Below are 17,387 nucleotides of genomic sequence, written 5' to 3'. Positions count from 1 at the left end.
TCTATTTTGTCTATTTTTGTTTGTGTGGTTTCCAAAATATTTTGTAGTCCATGTATTCCCATCATTAGTGCCTTCACATTTGTCCCAATTTTTTCATTGATGATCTTCATAATTCTGGGACTCACATTTAGGTCCTTGATCCATGTTGAGTTGGTTTTTGTATATGGTGTGAGGTGACCTGTATAGGGTTTTCAAGGCTGTAAGTGTTTGTGGGAACAGAAAATCTCGTCTTTCTTCTGTGGAACGGCTGGAGTACTCGAACCACTGACCTTGTGTTTCGCAGTTTAGGGTGTATAGTACAGTCACCGTGCTCCCTAGATAATGGTGGTAATGGTGTTAAGTTCCATCAAGTAGGTTCCAACTCATAGGTATGCTGTTGTGATATGTCGTGGAGTCAGTTCCGACTCATACCAACCCTGTACAGGGTTTCCAAGGCTGTAAATCTTTATGGGAGCAGAAAGCCTCATCTTTCTCCTGCGGAACAGCTGGTAGTTTCGAACTGCTGACTTTGTGGTTTTAGAGAGGGATAAATAGATGAAAATTAATTTATTTTCTTATTAATATTAAAAATAACAACTACAGGATTGATTGGAGGAGCTATATTAATTAGGACAATTTGAGTTGCAAAATAGATACCCAACTCATACTAGTTTAAACACAAAGGGCAAGTTAAGTGTAGTATGAGGGGTTGTCTTGAAAACTGAGGTCAGAAATATGGTGAGGCTAAATAATCGAAGTGTCAGACCTTTCTCTCCTGTCTCTCTTTTTTTCCTTTCTGCGCATCTACTTCACTTTTTAATCTTCCCAGGTAAGCCTCCTTCACACTTTTATCTTATATGACAAAGTGTGGTTCCTATCTTCTTATCTTTATTTATACTGTAGGCATTCAAAAAGTTACCATCATTTCTTTTTCAGCTTCATTTAAAAAATGTCCAGGGAAGAACTTGGAATAACCATTTGGTTAGGGAGCAGTATCGTGCTGCTGAACCCATGAGGATAAAGGAAAGGTTGAATGGGTAGGTAAAGGTGATGGAGGTGCTATATAGACTGAAAACGAGCTGTTTGGTTTAGAAATGATCTGCCTTATTTTGCATCTTTCTGCTGGGGAGACTTGGGACTCTGAAAGCTCCTCCCAAAGACAGTCCTATGCAGCACTTTACCTTAGAGCTAGAAGGAAAGCTCTGCCTTGAAATGCTGTTCAATTGGAATTTCACTGCTGTGGAAAGGAAGCTTGCTTGATTTCTGAATTTTTGATAGAAAGCTGGCAATACCATCAAAGCACTTGCCCATCCGATGCTAACTACTAGACATAGCTCCCTGCCTTTCGGAGTGGTAGTGTGAATGGTATTTATAAAGTTAAGTTGTAACAAATGGCAATTTGCAGAGGGATTACAGGGAAGAACAGAAGTATAACTAGCTCCATTAGTAATCACTATTCAGTTGTCTTTGAAAATCCATCCTGCTTTGATGGAAAAGGCATGCCAAGTCATGATTCTGCAAGAGCCTGAATTAGAAGCATGAATTCATATTGGCCTTTGTGTTGACCATGAAAACTCAAAAAGATTAAAGTCTGAATGCAGATGTCTGGAGGATCTACAGTTAAATATAAAATCTGTTTGAGAATAAAAAGAGAATGGAAAAGCTGGAGTACACTAAAAGACGGTTTGAAGCAGGTGTTGGAGATGTGGAGACACTTGAAAAGGAGCCTGTGGAAAATCAAAATGTGTAAACTGCACTATCGAAATGAAGCATCTATCTGTGTTGGATAGAGCTTAGATTAGAAGATCAAGCATTCTTTAGTCTGCCTTTTCAGACCAATTAATGATTTGCCTGAGAAAGACAAATATTTTAAATGTTGCAATTCTTTCTTGGAAGAAAATGCTAAATTGAAAGACTAATAGAATTATTTGCCAGATGCCTGTTCTAATAATTCACTGAATAACTTGTACTTATAGTTCAATGAATCCTGGTAACTCAAGGTTGTAAATATTTACAGTATTCTAGAACTGCTGTAAAATTTGTTCCCAGACTTGACTGACTTGTTGAATTTGTGGGACTGGACTTTTACAGGAAGAAGAACTATTTTATGCTTGGATAAGTAGTACATTTTGCTACTTAATTTTTATCTAGTCCCACTTTACATATGGAGATAACTATATGGAGTTATCCAGTAAGATTTCTTTCCTTTTGTTTTTTTTTTCTTAAGATTTTTTAAAAATATAATTTTCATATATTGTTGTTGTTGTGCCAGGGAATCTGTTTTGGCTCAGGGTGACCCTATGTAGGGTTTCCAAGGCTTTAAATCTTTTAGTGGGGCAAAAGCCTCATCTCTCCCCTGTGAAGTGGCTAGTAGGCTTCATCTGTCAACCTTGTGGTTTGCAGCCAAGTGTTTAACCTGTGGAGCCACCACACTCCCATAGACACACTAACCATAATAAGCAACATACATGACTTACGTAAAAATGCTCTAATAAAGCACTTAGGAATCTCACTGTTCCAAGAACTCAAGTATTACTAATAATTTACTCATACACCAAAAAGTAAAAACAAGAACCCAAGCCTGTTTCTACTCATGGTTATTCCCTGTGTTACAGAGTAGAACTTCGTTTCGTAGAGTCGTTCAAGCTCACCAGCTGTTACTCGGAAACCCTATACAGGGTCGCTCTGGGTCGGAACCGACGACGGCCAGCCATTTCTTCCATGGTGCCTGTGGGTGGGTTTGAACCACCAGCCTTTAGATTAGTAGAGTAATGCAATCTATTTACACCACCCAGGAAACTTCATAGAGTAATAAATTTTATTCCAGTAAACGTTTATCTTCTTAGTCTTGCCTAGGGCTTTCTATTCTTTTCTCACCTCCTCTTCTTTCTTTGTCTTTTTAAGAAAAAATTAAGTCAGGTCTTCTCAGGGAAGCTGTCTGAGATTTGTCTATTTATAAAGGAGGTTGCATCCATTTTGACTCACTTAGATTCTATTTCAAGCTTGTTGGAAGATTTAGAACAAGAAGCATTTATATCTTACTATTTTTGATAAAGCCCAAATGCCTTCTGGGATGCTTGACTCTTAGGCACTCTTTAATGATGTTTATAAGCTGCCAGCAGAATGAAGAGAAGGTGGAAGTAAGGTATCTTAAGCAATGAAACCACTGGGTTTTTTAAAATTCAGTGATTGGTAAAGATATACTTGCCTATTAAAATTTCTGAATAAATGTGGATAAAAAAGGAGACAAAGTATCAAGGTAGATTAGAGGAACCATTCCTTATATAAAAGATAAGCTAAAGTCTATTTAAGAAATAGAGCACCTTTTGTGCAATTTCAAAGTATGCTCCTTGGGCCAGCAGTATCAGCATCACTTGAGAATTTATAAATTATTAGGTGGTTCTGATACAGTGAAACTTTAAGAACACTTGCTAGACTGTTATGCAAGTCTGTCTTAATTTTTAATAACTAGCTTAGATTGGTATAGCATAGTAGGTCTGAATAATAGGTCTGGGCTTCTGTTGCAAGTGAAAAAAAAATCCAGCTTGAAGTAATTAAAAAAGAAAATTTACAGACTAATAACTGGGTTGGAAGATTACTGGGGTAACTCACAGGCTCAAAGCTATTGTTGCAGGAATTGAGGGCCTGGGACTGTTTGTCCTCTGTCTGACTTTGTTCTCTTTATAGCTTGATTCTTAACTATTGTAGATAAATAGGAAGGATGGTCATAGGCAGCTCTAGGTTCACATTCTCTGAGATTAACAATGCCAGAAAGAGTGACTTTCTACCAGTTTACAAATCTACCTTTTTTGCATATGATGCACCCATATAAATAATGTACATACTCTCATGGGAAACTAATGCTCAGGGTGGGGGATATTTTGCCAAAAAAATGTATAAAGTACAGGTTATTTGTGTAAAAATATGGTATTCCTCAACCATATGACTGTGGAGATATAAGTAAGGGTCAGGGGCTAGCCTACACTGGGTGGTGTGTCTCAGAGGAAGGAGGTTGGAAAAGTGTGTTAACCTGACAATATAGTTCACTACTGGATAACTTCTTGTTAAGTGCCGCCAAATTAGTTCTGAGAGATAGCGACCCTGTATAGGATTTCTGAGGAGCGGCTTGGTGGATGGAACCACCGGTCTTGCATTTCAAATAAACTTTGTAGTCCATTGCTTATCCTACAGTTCCACACCATAAAATGGGATTTGATGTTTTACATTTATTACTTTTTATAAGATTTTTGTTGTTGTAAATATCATCTAGAACATCTTGAAGATGGAAAAATGAGAAACTAGCTAATGTTTTGCCATCCAAAGTCAACTACATTTTGGTGAATTTTCGCTATATATTTTGTTGTTGTTGAAACTACCATACACAGCAAAACATGTAGACGTTTCTACACATACCCTTTAGTGACACTGATTACTTTCTCTGAATTGTGTCATCGTTCTCATCCGTCTTTTTTTAGCTGCTCCTCCTCCATGAACAGTTTCCGTGCCCCTTAAAGTTCCTATTTAGTTTTCCAAGTTACTGTTGCCAATTTGCTCCCATATGCACAGGGCTTTCAAAAAGTTCATGGAAAAATGGAATTAAAAGATAGGATTTTTTCCACAAACTTTTTGAAGCTTTCTCCTAGATAGTTTTAAATGCATAATGCTCAGAGCAGATGTGTTTTCCTAGTTAAGCTAGACTATTGTTTGGTTATCAAGGACTTCATTCTTCTTGGATCAACTATCAACACTCACGGAAGCAGCAGTCAGGAGATCAGACGACATATTGCACTGGGCAAATCTGCTGCACAGGAACTTTTTAAAGTATTGAAGAGCTGAGATGTCAGCTTGAGGACTAAGGTGCACCTGACCCAGGCCATGGTATTTTCAATAACCTCATATGGATGCGAAAGCTGGACAGTGAATAAGGAAGATCGTAGAAGAATTGATGCCTTTGAGTTGTGGTATTGGAGGAAAATACAGAAAGTGCCATGGACTGCCAAAAGAACCAATAGATCTTTTTTGGAAGAAGTGCAACCAGAGTGCTCCTTGGAGGCCAAGATGGCTAGGCTTCGTCTCTCATACTTAGGACACATTTTCCGGAGAGAACAGTCGCTGGAGAAGGATGTCATGCTGGGTAAGGTGGAGGATCAGAGAAAAAGAGGAAGACCCCCAACGTGATGGATCAGCCAGGTGGCATCATTGATGGCGTCAAGTGTGGCGGCGGTAGTGAGGTTGGCCCAGGATCGGACATTGTTTCGTTCTGCTGTGCATGGGGTCGCTATGAGTCGGTTCCAACATTCATGGCTGCAGGAAGCCAAAAACCACTGTTCTGCATTTCCCCTCTTTTGATCAGGAATCTTCTATGGAATCTTTGATCAAAATGATCATTTAATGATGCCATCCAGGTCTTCTGGTCTCGTGGCAAAGGAGGCAGTTGTTCATGAGCAAAATTAGCCACTTGTTCCAAATCCTACTTAAAACCTTTCACTCTTCCTCTGTTGTTCCAGGTAAATAGAGACCAATTTTTTTATGATTGATGGCTGCTTACAAGCTTTTACGACCCCATCCACTACACAATGAATTAGGAGGTAGAACAGAAATACTAACCATGTTATTAGTCCAGTTAACTGGCATTTACTATGAAACCATGAACATAAACCTCCAAACCAAGGAACCAAATCCCACAGAGATTTTTGACTGTATATAAACATTCTCAGTAGCTACTCTTCCTCTCTGTATTTTCTTGCATATTTGTGATTATATTGTGATACTGTTTTTTAATTCTGTTTTTCATTTAACCTCCCAAGCAAAGGATATTGTTTTTGACAATATGAAGGTATTTCAAAAGTTCACAGAAAAATGTAATTAAAAGATAATGAAATTTGCCCCACAAACTATTAGTCTCATAATGCTATCGTTAGCTACTTTTACATTGTTCTATTTGTTTAGTTGTTCATTTAGTGGATAGAGAACCATTTATTTTAGTGTCTTTTGTCTAATTATGATTGCTAATGAGTGGGCTTTTTTGTTGTTGTTGTTAGCTATTTATAGTACCCCTGTTGTGACTTTTTATATCCTTATCTAGTTTACCCAATAGCATTTTACTGGTTTTCCTATTGTTTTGTACAAGCCTCTTAAATTTTTTTAAAGATAGGTTTTAGTTTGTCATTTATAATTATATATATATATATATATATATATATATATATATAACTTTTAATTCTTTGTTATTTAATTCCACCTGACTTTCTATAGATTGCTTTTTTGTTGTTGTTGTTAGGTGCCATCGAGTCAGTACTGACTCACTCATAGCGACCTTATGCACAGCAGAACAAAACACTTCCCGATCCTGGGCCAGCCTCACTATCATTGCCACACTTGAGCCCATTGATACTACCACTTTGCCAATCCATCTCGCTGGGGGTCTTCCTCTTTTTCTCTGACCCTCCACCCTACCAAACTTCTCTAGCTACTGGTCCCTCCTGACAACTGGTCCGAAGTGTGAGAGATGAAGTTTGACCATTTGGCCTCCAGGGAACACTCTGGCTGTACTTCTTCCAACACAGATCAGTGTGTTCTTTTGGCAGCCCATGGCACTTTCAGTATTCTCCTCAAATACCATAACTCAAAAGCATCCATTCTTCTACAGTCTTCCTTATTATTCACTGTCCAGCTTTTGCTTGAATATCAGGTTATTGAAATTACCATGGCTTAAGTCAAGTGCACCTTAGTCATCAAGCTGACATCTTTGCTCTTCAACACTTCAAAAAGGTCTTGTGCAGCAGATTTGCCTATTGCAATATGTTGTTTGATCTCTTGACTGCTGCTTCTGTGAGTGTCGATAGTTGATCCAAGAATAAAGTCCTTGACAACTTCAATCTTTTCTCCGTTGATAAGAATGTTGTTTACTGGTCCAGTGGGTGTGGATTTTTGTTTTCTTTACATTGAGATGCAATCCATACCGAAGGCTGTGCTCTTTGATCTTCATCAGTAAATATTTTAAGTCTTCTTCACTTTCAGCAAGCAAGGTTGTATCATCTGCATATCATAGATCGTTAATGAGTTTTCCTCCAATCCTGATGCCATGATTTTCTTCATGTAACCCATAGGTTGCTGTATCATTTTTAAATTTAGAAATTCTATTTTATGCTGTTAAATTAATGATAATTCATTAATTCTCCTAGAATTAATTTGCTGTGTAATATAAGGTAAAAGGTATATTTATTCATAATGATTAATAATTTGAATTCTTATATAGTTCTGTCATTTTAAGAATATAATTTTCAAGAGATTGCATTTTAAGAAAAACATAATCTTAAAGTTTTTTTTAGTTATTCCTGCAAGATGATGTGTTCTTAATTCATTGTAAAATTTAAGTCATCTTAGATGACTAAGAAACTAGAGTGGTAAAATAATTAATTTATATTTGACTTTAGCAAAGACATTTATTTTGTCACAGTCTGGAAGGCTAGAACTCCAAATCTAGAGCATGGACTTTGGAGAAGAGCCCTTGTCGCCAGCATGCAGGCCCAGCATTCCTTGGAAATCTCCTTGTGTCTTGGCATCAGTCTTTCCCTGGATCTAGGAGAGTCCAGTATAGGGACCCCAGGTCCAAAGGACACACTGTACACACTGCTTTTCTTTCTTGGTGTCCCCCAGTGACAAGATATTTTAGCAATGAAAAAATAACTTCTCATTTGACAAATCTAAACTTTCTCCTCAGAGTTCAGACTTTAGACACCATTTGTGATTAGTCTTGTGTTAAGTGAATGTGTTTGTATTGTCTAGAATATTATGGGGAAAAAATCTGCTTAAACATTGGGAAAATTCTAGACTATTTAGACAGCCCAGGATTTTGGAAAAGTCTTTTATTTTGGCGAGAGTCCTGGAGAGGAAGTGTCTGCATTTGCCACATTCTAGAAGCTTTCCCAAAGAGTCTCTGTAAGGCAGCCAAGAGAACAGTGTATTTCACTACTGTATGGTTCTGGAAGTGTGTAGATGTTTGTGGCAAATTTGAGGAAAAGATTTAGGATTACTTCCAGAATATCAGTTTTTGTGTTGATCTCATTTTATTGAAGTTCAAGTTAAGAGACAAGTAAGGTGAATTTTAAGTTTTTTTGGAGTAGGGAACTTTCCAGTGTGGGCTTGGGCCTGTTGGATTAGATGAAGGCACGTAGGAAACGTCAGAGGTATCTGCACTGCAAGGAACAGAGTGGTGTGTTGCTGGGGTAAACATAGTGCATGCTTGTGGTGGAGGAGGGGCACGCCATTTGGGGAAGCAAGGCAAACCTTTCTGCTGACGCACACGTCTGCCATGAAGAATCCATACTAGAAAAGACAACATTACTAGGGACGACAAGAAGAGGGGTACAAGGGCCTTGCCAATACGATAAAGAAAAACAAAAAAAAAGGCTGTTGTTACCTCGTGTCAAGTCACTTCTGACTCATAGCAAGGGTTTTTACACAGAACAGAGTAAGTAGATAAGACAAGACACTCAAGACTGAAAACTTTGGGTGGTTTCTTCTTTTTTTTTTTTCGGGGGCGTATTCTCTGCATTTTGAAACAAAACCACACAGCTTTATTGAGATAATGTTCACATACCATACAATTCACCCATTTTAATGTGTACAATTCAGTGGCTTGTAGTACATTCGGAGGGTTGCTCAGCCATTAATCAACACAGTCAGTCTTAGGGCACTTTCATTGCCTCAACAATAACCCCCCAAATCTACGATTTTCAGTTGAATTTGGTTAAAAATTTAAAGCCATATAAGGAAAAAAGACAGAATGGATTAGGAATCTTAAGAATTAATCCTAAAGCTCTGAAATCTATTTCCCTCCTACCTTTAAAACATAATTTAACATCTTTACAATGCACATTTTTATCATATTTAATTGAAGATATTTTAATTAGTGGTGCATTTTGAGGAGAAATTTTCTTTTTCAGGCTGTATGAAAGAGCCACACTACTATGGAATGCCCTCTAATTGGAATCGTGGTGGTGGTCATGTACTGTGGAGTCGCTTCCCACTCATAGCCACCCTGCACAGGGCTTCCCAGGCTGTAAATCTTTACGGGAGCAGAAAACCTCATTTTTCTCCCACAGAACAACTGGTAGTTTTGAACTGCTGACCTTGAGGTTAGCAGCCCGACTAGTAACCTCTAAGCTGCCTGAGTTCCTTCTAATTGCAGTAGTAATTAAGAAGAAAAATACTGCATTTTTAAGCACACATTCACAGGTGATAACAAATAAGTGCATTTTGCTCTGCTATGACAGTCCTGGTATGGCCCTGTAGCATAAGCATTGGACTGCTATCCACATGGTCAGTGGTTCAAACCCACCAACCTTGGAAACTCTATCCCGGGTCCTCTATGAGTCAAAATCGACTCAGTGGCTCTTAACAACAATGAAATATTCTGGTGTGGCACCTAAGGATAAGCAGTGGATGGCAGGGTTGGTTTGAATCGCAAGGTCTGCAGTTCCAGCCACTCCTTGGAAACCCTATACAGGGTTGCTGTGAGTTAAAACCCACTCCAAGGCACTAACAACAACAACAGCACCCTCTGTGAAAACTAAGATGTCAGTAGGCATAAACAAAGGAGTTCTGGTGTGGCACTGTGGGTTAGTGCGCTGGAATGCAAAGTTGATTTGAACTGCAAAGTCTGTGGTTCAAGCTCACCAATTGCTCCTTGGAAACACTATATAGGATCACTCTGAGGAAAAACTGACTTGAACGGCGCATAACAACAACAACGAGGCATAAACAAAAGTTATTATTAAATTATTAAATCAGTTTAAAAATTCTATGGGCACCCTTGATTTTAAGTGTCATTGGGTCGGTTCCAACTCATAGTGATTCTATGTAGGATTTCCGAGGAGTGCCTGGTGTGTTTGAACCACCAATCTTGTGGTTCAAACCGACCTTGAGGTTCACGGCATTATCCTGCAGTGCCATATCAGGGCTCTATGGGTACCCTTAGGGTCTCACTTATTTTGTTCACAGGAGGAATAGGTAAGCAACTTTTTCTACCACTCTTGTTTCTTTTTTTAGTAATAGTGACATTTCTCTTGTAGGTATGTTAGCCTGTAAAATTAAATCTTCCAAGATGATCTGGTATACTTTAATTGTTGGGATTTTACTTCCGCAGTCTCTGGCCCATCCAGGCTTTTTTACTTCTATTGGTAAGTCTTATTATTTTTTGATTTGTGTTGTTTTGCTTTAAAAAAAAATGTCATTTTTCAGTTATTTACATCATTAAAAACCATATAGTATATTTTCAGAGACGAAAGCTTTGCTTCAGCCCTTCCAAAAATTTTTTATTTTTTAAATCAAATTTTTATAATTTTTTAATTGTGAAAATATGTGAGAACTTAATAAAGTTTGTGGAAAAATTACATTGTCTTTTAATTCCATTTTTCCATGAACTTTTGGAAGCCCCTACAAGGTAGACATTGATGAAAGTTAGAAAAGAATCCAAAAGGAAATGATCCATAATGGGTCCATTCAAATGTAAGCATTGTAAATAATTTAATGCATGTAATTAGTCTTTTAAAAATGTACAGGTACTAATTAATATACTGCATATTATTTTATAAACCGGTTTTTTCCATTAAAATTTGTTCATAAGGTTCACAGCTTTGTTCAACATCAAAATTTAAAAAAAAGCTTTAAGAGTACAACAAAAATAACATAGTGGTTAAAGGGGGAAAAGTCAGAATTATATCAAAAGTAAAACCTCTCTGTGTTCTCAACCTTAAAGAAATAATCCTTATAATTTGACATGTATCCTCTTATATATTCTTGTATGCACACCAATAATTCATCTGTCTGAAATGAGGTGCTTTCCTCCCGCCAGTTGACTGGTTTTATCTTTGTGTAATTGTAGAGCTAATGAAACACAAGTCTCGTGTGTTTGACACTTAATTTCAGAATACAAAATGGTGTGTCTTGCCATTTCATTATAAAAAAACAAAACTGATGTTTGCAATTTTAGGTATGAAATACTTTTTTGCTGTTGTTTGATTTTGTTTATTGAATGAAATTTAGTTCGCATTTGACTCAAAAGCAGAATCATAAAAGATGAGGAAGTAGGAACATTTATTCTTGGAAAATAGTGTTTTGTAATTTATAAATAAATTAGCAGCTGAAAGGCAATTGATCAACATAGTCCAAGCCTTAAATATTAAAACTGATACTTAATTAGAAAATTTTTATCTGGTGAGAAAGAAAAAATAAAGCTCTTTTCCAACATACCTGATTCATCTCAACTAAATTCTCTGATAGAATGAAGCATCCTTCTTAAATTATTTCAAAATACTTGTGTTGATGAATACGCATGTTTGGTAACTTTCAGTAACTTTCTCTTCCTCTTCCCCTTCTAGGTCAGATGTCTGATTTAATCCACACTGAGAAAGATCTGGTGACCTCCCTGAAAGATTATATTAAGGCTGAAGAAAACAAGTTAGAACAAATAAAAAAGTATGCCGTGTTTTACTTAGGAAGCCTCTAACTTTACCTGAATGTTTTCTTTCTAGAACTAAAACATTTTTTTTGAGTGGAAATGAGAGTCACTGATGTTACAAAAAGGCGCTCTGGTAATGTAGTGGTTACGAATTGGGATGTGAACCGCAAGGTCAGCAGTTTGAAATTACCAGCTGTTCCGTGGGAGAAAGATGAGGCTTTTTGCTCCCATAAAGATTTACAGCCTCGGAAACCCTGTACAGGGTTGCTATGAGTTGGAACCAACTCCATGGCACATAACCACCATCAGTGTCACAGACTGAAATGGCTAAAATAGAAGCATAGAAAACAAGAGTTAGGCCTGGGCCAGAAGTTTATGTGAAACTGCATAGACCAAGTTGAGAATATGGAAGGGTCTGGGAGTTGACTGACAAGTTAAAAAAGTGGTTGCCAATATCTTCTGTCTGCTGTAACCTCAGCTAAACTATCTGCAGGAACGGTGTTTCCATTGTGTTTATCCTCCTTCACTTTTGTGGGTCCATTGTAGAGATTATGGTGTTAAGTGTGGTTGTTGTTGTGAAGTGCCGTTGAGTCGGTTCTGACCCATAGTGACCCTGTATAGGGTTCCAGAGGAGCAGCTGGTGAGCTTGAACCACTGATCTTGCAGTTCAAACAACTTTGCAGTCTGATGCATTAACCCACAGCGCCACACCAGGATTCATGTGGTTCTTAAGAGTTGGTTTACTTTGAATTGACTACTGATCTGAGAATTCCCGCCTTTTGATTAATGAGAGCCTCAGTATTCAGATGTTTGTTTTAAAATCGTATCTAGGTGTCAACTCTAGAATAAGTTTGATTTAAATGAAACTAACTGAATTTGGGTTGGATTAATTTGTATTTTGTAATAATCATTTATTTGGCCATAACGACTGATGAGGAAATAATTTTTAGGTTCTTACCAGGAAGAATCCAATAGTAACTTTTATTGTTACCATTTGTGAGAAATAAAACAAGAACAAAAAGATTGTAGTTGTATTTTGTTTTGATTATGCCATGTTAAATTTTATCCATGAGAGTCTTAGTTTTAAAAGAACCTTTATAATTTTATTTAAAAAAGAAATTATAGGTAAGAGTTTTAATTATAAACCTTTTAATTAGTCTTTTGTGTGTGTGTGTGAGTGTTTTATCAATGAATTTTTCGTTATTAAATGTGTATATACTCCTTGTATATGTCTTGAACACATAGGTGGGCAGAGAAGTTAGATCGGCTAACAAGCACAGCAACAAAAGATCCAGAGGGCTTTGTTGGACATCCTGTCAATGCATTCAAGTTAATGAAACGCCTGAACACTGAGTGGAGTGAGTTGGAGAATCTGGTCCTTAAAGATATGTCTGATGGTAAGTTAGAGGAAACTTTTGTTGTTAAGTGCCATTGAGTTAGTTCTGACCCATGGTGATCCGGTATAGGGTTTCCATGGAGCAGCTGGAACCAACTTTGCTGTCTAGAGCATTAACGTGCAGTGCCATATCAGGACTTGTATTGGTGGTGGTGGTTATGTGCTGTGGAGTCGGTTCCGATCCATAGCGACTCTGTATGGGGTTTCCGAGGCTGTAAATCTTTACGGGATCAGAAAGCCTCATCTTTCTCCTGCGGAACAGCTGGTAGTTTCAAACTGCTGACCTTGTGGTTCACAGCCCGATTCGTAACCACTATGTTACCAGAGCTCCTTACCAGAACTCGTAGAGGAGACTAAAGAGCCGCAAAAAATAAGGCGATATTGCTACCACGTGAGAAATGCAGAACCTAGTGATAAATTTCAATTCCCAGAAGGTCCAGTGTTAGTAACTGAAGTATTGGTTGGTTGTGTTTCCTTTAGGAACCTTAGTGGTTAGTGGCTAAAGCACTCAGATGCTAACTAAACAATCAGTGGTTTGAAGCCACAAGTTATTTTGAGCCTTTTGCTTCTGTGAAGATTTATAGCCGTGCTAACACTTGTGGGACAGTTCTGTCGTGGCCTGTATGTGGGGCTGCTGCCACGAGTCGGAATCTTCTCTATGATTACAGTGGGTTTTGTTTGGCTGCTTAATATAGGCAAGGATTTGGAATTCTAGGATTCTTTTTTTAAGTTTATTTCTGTTATTGGTGACTGTGCTTTCTGCTTTGAAATCTATAAAATTAATTAGCTTATTTGGCATATAGTTTCATTATATAGGTGATTGTTTCTATATAACCTTTCAGATGCTTAAATTTATGCATAGTATTTTAATCATTTTTCAATTAATTTTTAATGTGCTGTTATTGGTGGTGGTGATTGTAGTGTGTCATCAAGTCAGTTTTGACTCATAGGGATTCTGTACAGGGTTTCCGAGGCTGTAAATCTTTACGGGAGCAGAAAGCCTCATCTGTCTCCCACAGAGCAGTTGATGGATATGAACTGCTGACTGTGAGATTAGCAGCCCGACTCTACGCTACCAGAGCTCCTTAATGTGCTATTATAAGGAAAAGTGTCAGCTGTTTTCTCCTGAGTAGTTGAAGTATCGGCTTATTTAATGTAATTCAGTGGCCTCACTTAGGGACGTGCTAGGGATGCAGATTCATCATGTGTCGTTGTCAGAGGGCGTGACACTAAAAAACTTCTATAAAATTTTGGGGCAGTGTTTCAGCAGAAATTGATGATTTTTAATAAAAATGTTCCTGTCATTAGAAAATGTAAGCATTTTTTAAAGCCTAGTTTACATGTATCAGTAGAACTACACGGTTAGAACTATACTAATTTACTTCATGAACCTTCTAATGCACTTTGGTCAGGACTGTCACTAGTATCCAGTTACAAAGAAGCTTTGAATCATGTGCCTTTGTGCGCGCACACACACACACACACACACACACACACTGCAAGCACACACTGTTGCTTTTGTTGCTGCTGGTATATATATGTATATATATAGAAACTTTTTATTGTGAATTGAGGGAAGATTTAATAGCAGATCATCTGTTTTAAATTCAACAAATCATATACTTTGTTTCATTTCAATGATTGCAGTCCCCTCCTGTAACAACAGTTACCCAGCTTCCTCCCTGTGGTTCATATTTCCATTCTACCCACCTTCCCATCTTTCTCACCTTTGTCCTTAGGTCAGTGTTGCCCTTTTGATCTTGAATGGTTGGCCATTCTTTGGGGAGCATATGTTACTAGTGTTGTTATCCTCCCTGTATACCTATCGACTGTTTACTGCTGGGATTTTTATAGTTACTAATTTTGTCAAATTTTCTGGTGTTTTTTAGCTACAATCTTGTGGCAAATTGTATTTGTGAACCTATATCAATACGGTTTTTGAGAATGAAGTAGTAGTTAAAGGAAAAGAAGGAGAAAAATTTTAAAAAGGTTTCTGTTGAGTTACTGTTAATGTTGTATTTAATAATGCAGTTCAATGTAGAAAGATTTTATAAGTTTTGTTAGTATTCATATAATCTGAGAAATACTACATTGAAACAGTTGACAACTCTATTTATTACATTAGTCTATGATTTAAGTGGATAATAAACATTATTGAGTTTATTGTATTGTCTGGTACAAGAGGAGGCCCATCCATGAGGTAGAAGGTGTCACTATGGGCTACTGTACTGGGTGACACCAACCATAGTGATGTGACTGCATCGTGTATACAGAATATCAAAAATCAGACCAAAAACAGTACTAACGAGTAAGTTTTTCTACATGAAACAGTAAAATTCTACATGGAGTATTGAGATGTTTGAGGTATTAAGAGATAAAGAAAATGCTAATTTTTTAGCCTTCTTCCATCTGATTACTCATTTTTATTTGTACATTTCCATTAACATTGAAAGGCCTTGCCTTTTACTAATTATATTTAGTACATAGCAGAGGCTCAGATACTTGTTGGATGACTGAGGTTAGCTTTGAAAAAGGAGAGAGAAACCGTGAGTATACTGAGCTAACTCTGTTGTTGTTAGTTGCCATCAAGGTGATTCCAGCTGTATAGGGTTTCTGAGGAGCAACTGGTGGGTTTGAACCACCGACCTTCCAGTTAGCAATTGGTGTTTTTCTTATAGTACCACACCAGGACCGTAGAGATGAAGTAACTTTGAGAGTTTAGATTTTATTTACCATTATTAGTGTTATCTGAAAGTATAATTTGCTGCCAATAAATGTAATTTTATGATCCACTAAGAGATTCATTTCTCAAGTTTAGTAGAGGTATTTTTTTTCTTGCTATGTTTTTTAAAATAAAATTACTTGTACTTATAAAATACTTATAATTATAAAATGTAATTATTATGCTATAAAACTTATGCAGTGGAACTTTCATGGCATGGAAGAAAACTATTAAAAAATAGATTTTGAGACATTCTTGTGAAGTTCTAAAGCCCTTTCTTCTTTTCATTTGAAGGTTTTATTTCTAACCTAACCATTCAGAGACAATACTTCCCTAATGATGAAGATCAGGTAGGGGCAGCCAAAGCCTTATTGCGTCTCCAGGACACCTACAATTTGGATACAGATACCATCTCAAAGGGTAATCTTCCAGGTAAGAGGATTCTTCCAGCCTACAAAATACCTACTTGGCTACTTTGTTCAGTGTGTTTGAACAATCTTAATGTGAAAAAGGTCTTGTATTTAAAAATTTTACAGCCTTGAGGACAGTAGAAGTCCTTTCTGTAGGAAATGTTAGCTGTTACTGTGAAAACTTGTATTTTATAGGAACAAATGAAAGAAGACAAATAAGTGTGTAAGAAAAAAATTTTTTTTCTAAGTGTCTTCTTTTAAAACACAATGTTTGACTGCTTTATATATAAAGCTATAAGGAAATTGATAATCAAAGTTTATAGACACAGTACTAAAAACCCAAAATGTTCTGGGAATTGTCAACTATGTTTTTAAAAAGTGTTCTGCAGTGCGGAGTATCCTGCTTTCTGATTTTATTTTTTTGTAAAACTTTTTAAAATTGTAACTTATTTTATGATCGTTTTTTGCCATCTTTTACTTTTTCTATGATTCTATAGCATACTTAACAATAGTTTAGTACTATTAGTTTGTCCTGGTGTGGCGCTGAGGGTTAATGTGCTAGACTATAATGTTGGTTTGAACTGCAAGGTCCTCGGAAATCCTATACAGGGTCGCTATGAGTTGAAACTGACTCAACGGCGCTTATTGACAACAACAATCTTATCAAAGGGGAAATAAAATATGTAACCTCTAAAGGTCAAGGAAAATAGGGGAGGGAGAAAGGAAAAGGGATATGGGCAATGCATGTCATGCAGAGAGGTTGAGGTGCATGTATAAAAGTCAGAGAAAAGAGAACACATTGCATTTAGATAACTAGCAGGAGGTTTGTATGGTTTGATGTAGAATTCAAGGGCTGAGTGCATGACACGGGGTGGGATTTAGTTTTCTGACATTACTGAGTGCGCAGGCTAGAGAGGTAAGCCGAAGCCATTTCTTAACATACTTTACAAGTCACAGGGAGGAGTTTGAACAGGAAGGAGGCTGTTGTAAAACTTGAGAGATGATAGTGGTCTGAATTAGGGTTGTTATCAAGTCTGTTCCAACTCACTGTTTAGGGTTCCTGAGAGCCATTAGTGGGTTTGAATCACTTACCTTGTGGTTAGTAGTCTAGTGCTTGTCCTACAATTCCTGAAGTAGGGTAGCTGGTAGATATGGAGAGAAGTGGACAGACAAACTGTTGAGGAGGGGGAAGAGTGGAATTTGATGATGGTCTAGATACGGGTCTGCTTAAACAACTAACTACAGGTGGACTCTATTCTATAAGGCTGTTGAGTACAAGAAAAGAAGCAGGTTTGGTGTGTGGTGGTGGTGGTGGTTATGTGTTGTAGAGTCGGTTCTGACTCATAATGACCCTGTACAGGGTTTCTGAAGCTGTAAATCTTTACGGGAACAGAAAGCCTCATCTTTCTCCCACAG

The 17,387-nt window shown here is 37.3% G+C and overlaps 1 protein-coding gene across 1 annotated transcript in view; it reads left to right on the top strand.

The window, feature by feature from the left end:
- P4HA1 (prolyl 4-hydroxylase, alpha polypeptide I) overlaps nucleotides 1-17,387 on the top strand; it is a 119,071-nt gene that overhangs the window by 30,443 nt on the left and 71,241 nt on the right. Inside the window, exons 2-5 of the mRNA XM_006835882.1 lie at nucleotides 10,056-10,163; nucleotides 11,364-11,460; nucleotides 12,689-12,840; nucleotides 15,856-15,993. Coding sequence (XP_006835945.1) covers nucleotides 10,058-10,163; nucleotides 11,364-11,460; nucleotides 12,689-12,840; nucleotides 15,856-15,993 — 493 coding nt within the window. The 5' untranslated portion in view covers nucleotides 10,056-10,057. The remainder of the gene's footprint in view (nucleotides 1-10,055; nucleotides 10,164-11,363; nucleotides 11,461-12,688; nucleotides 12,841-15,855; nucleotides 15,994-17,387) is intronic.

The sequence above is a fragment of the Chrysochloris asiatica genome, unplaced genomic scaffold (genome assembly GCF_000296735.1).
Source record: "Chrysochloris asiatica unplaced genomic scaffold, ChrAsi1.0 scaffold00020, whole genome shotgun sequence".
NCBI classification, from domain to species: domain Eukaryota; kingdom Metazoa; phylum Chordata; class Mammalia; order Afrosoricida; family Chrysochloridae; genus Chrysochloris; species Chrysochloris asiatica.
Note: the sequence above shows the minus strand (reverse complement) of the source record. Positions and strands in the feature narration are given on the sequence as shown.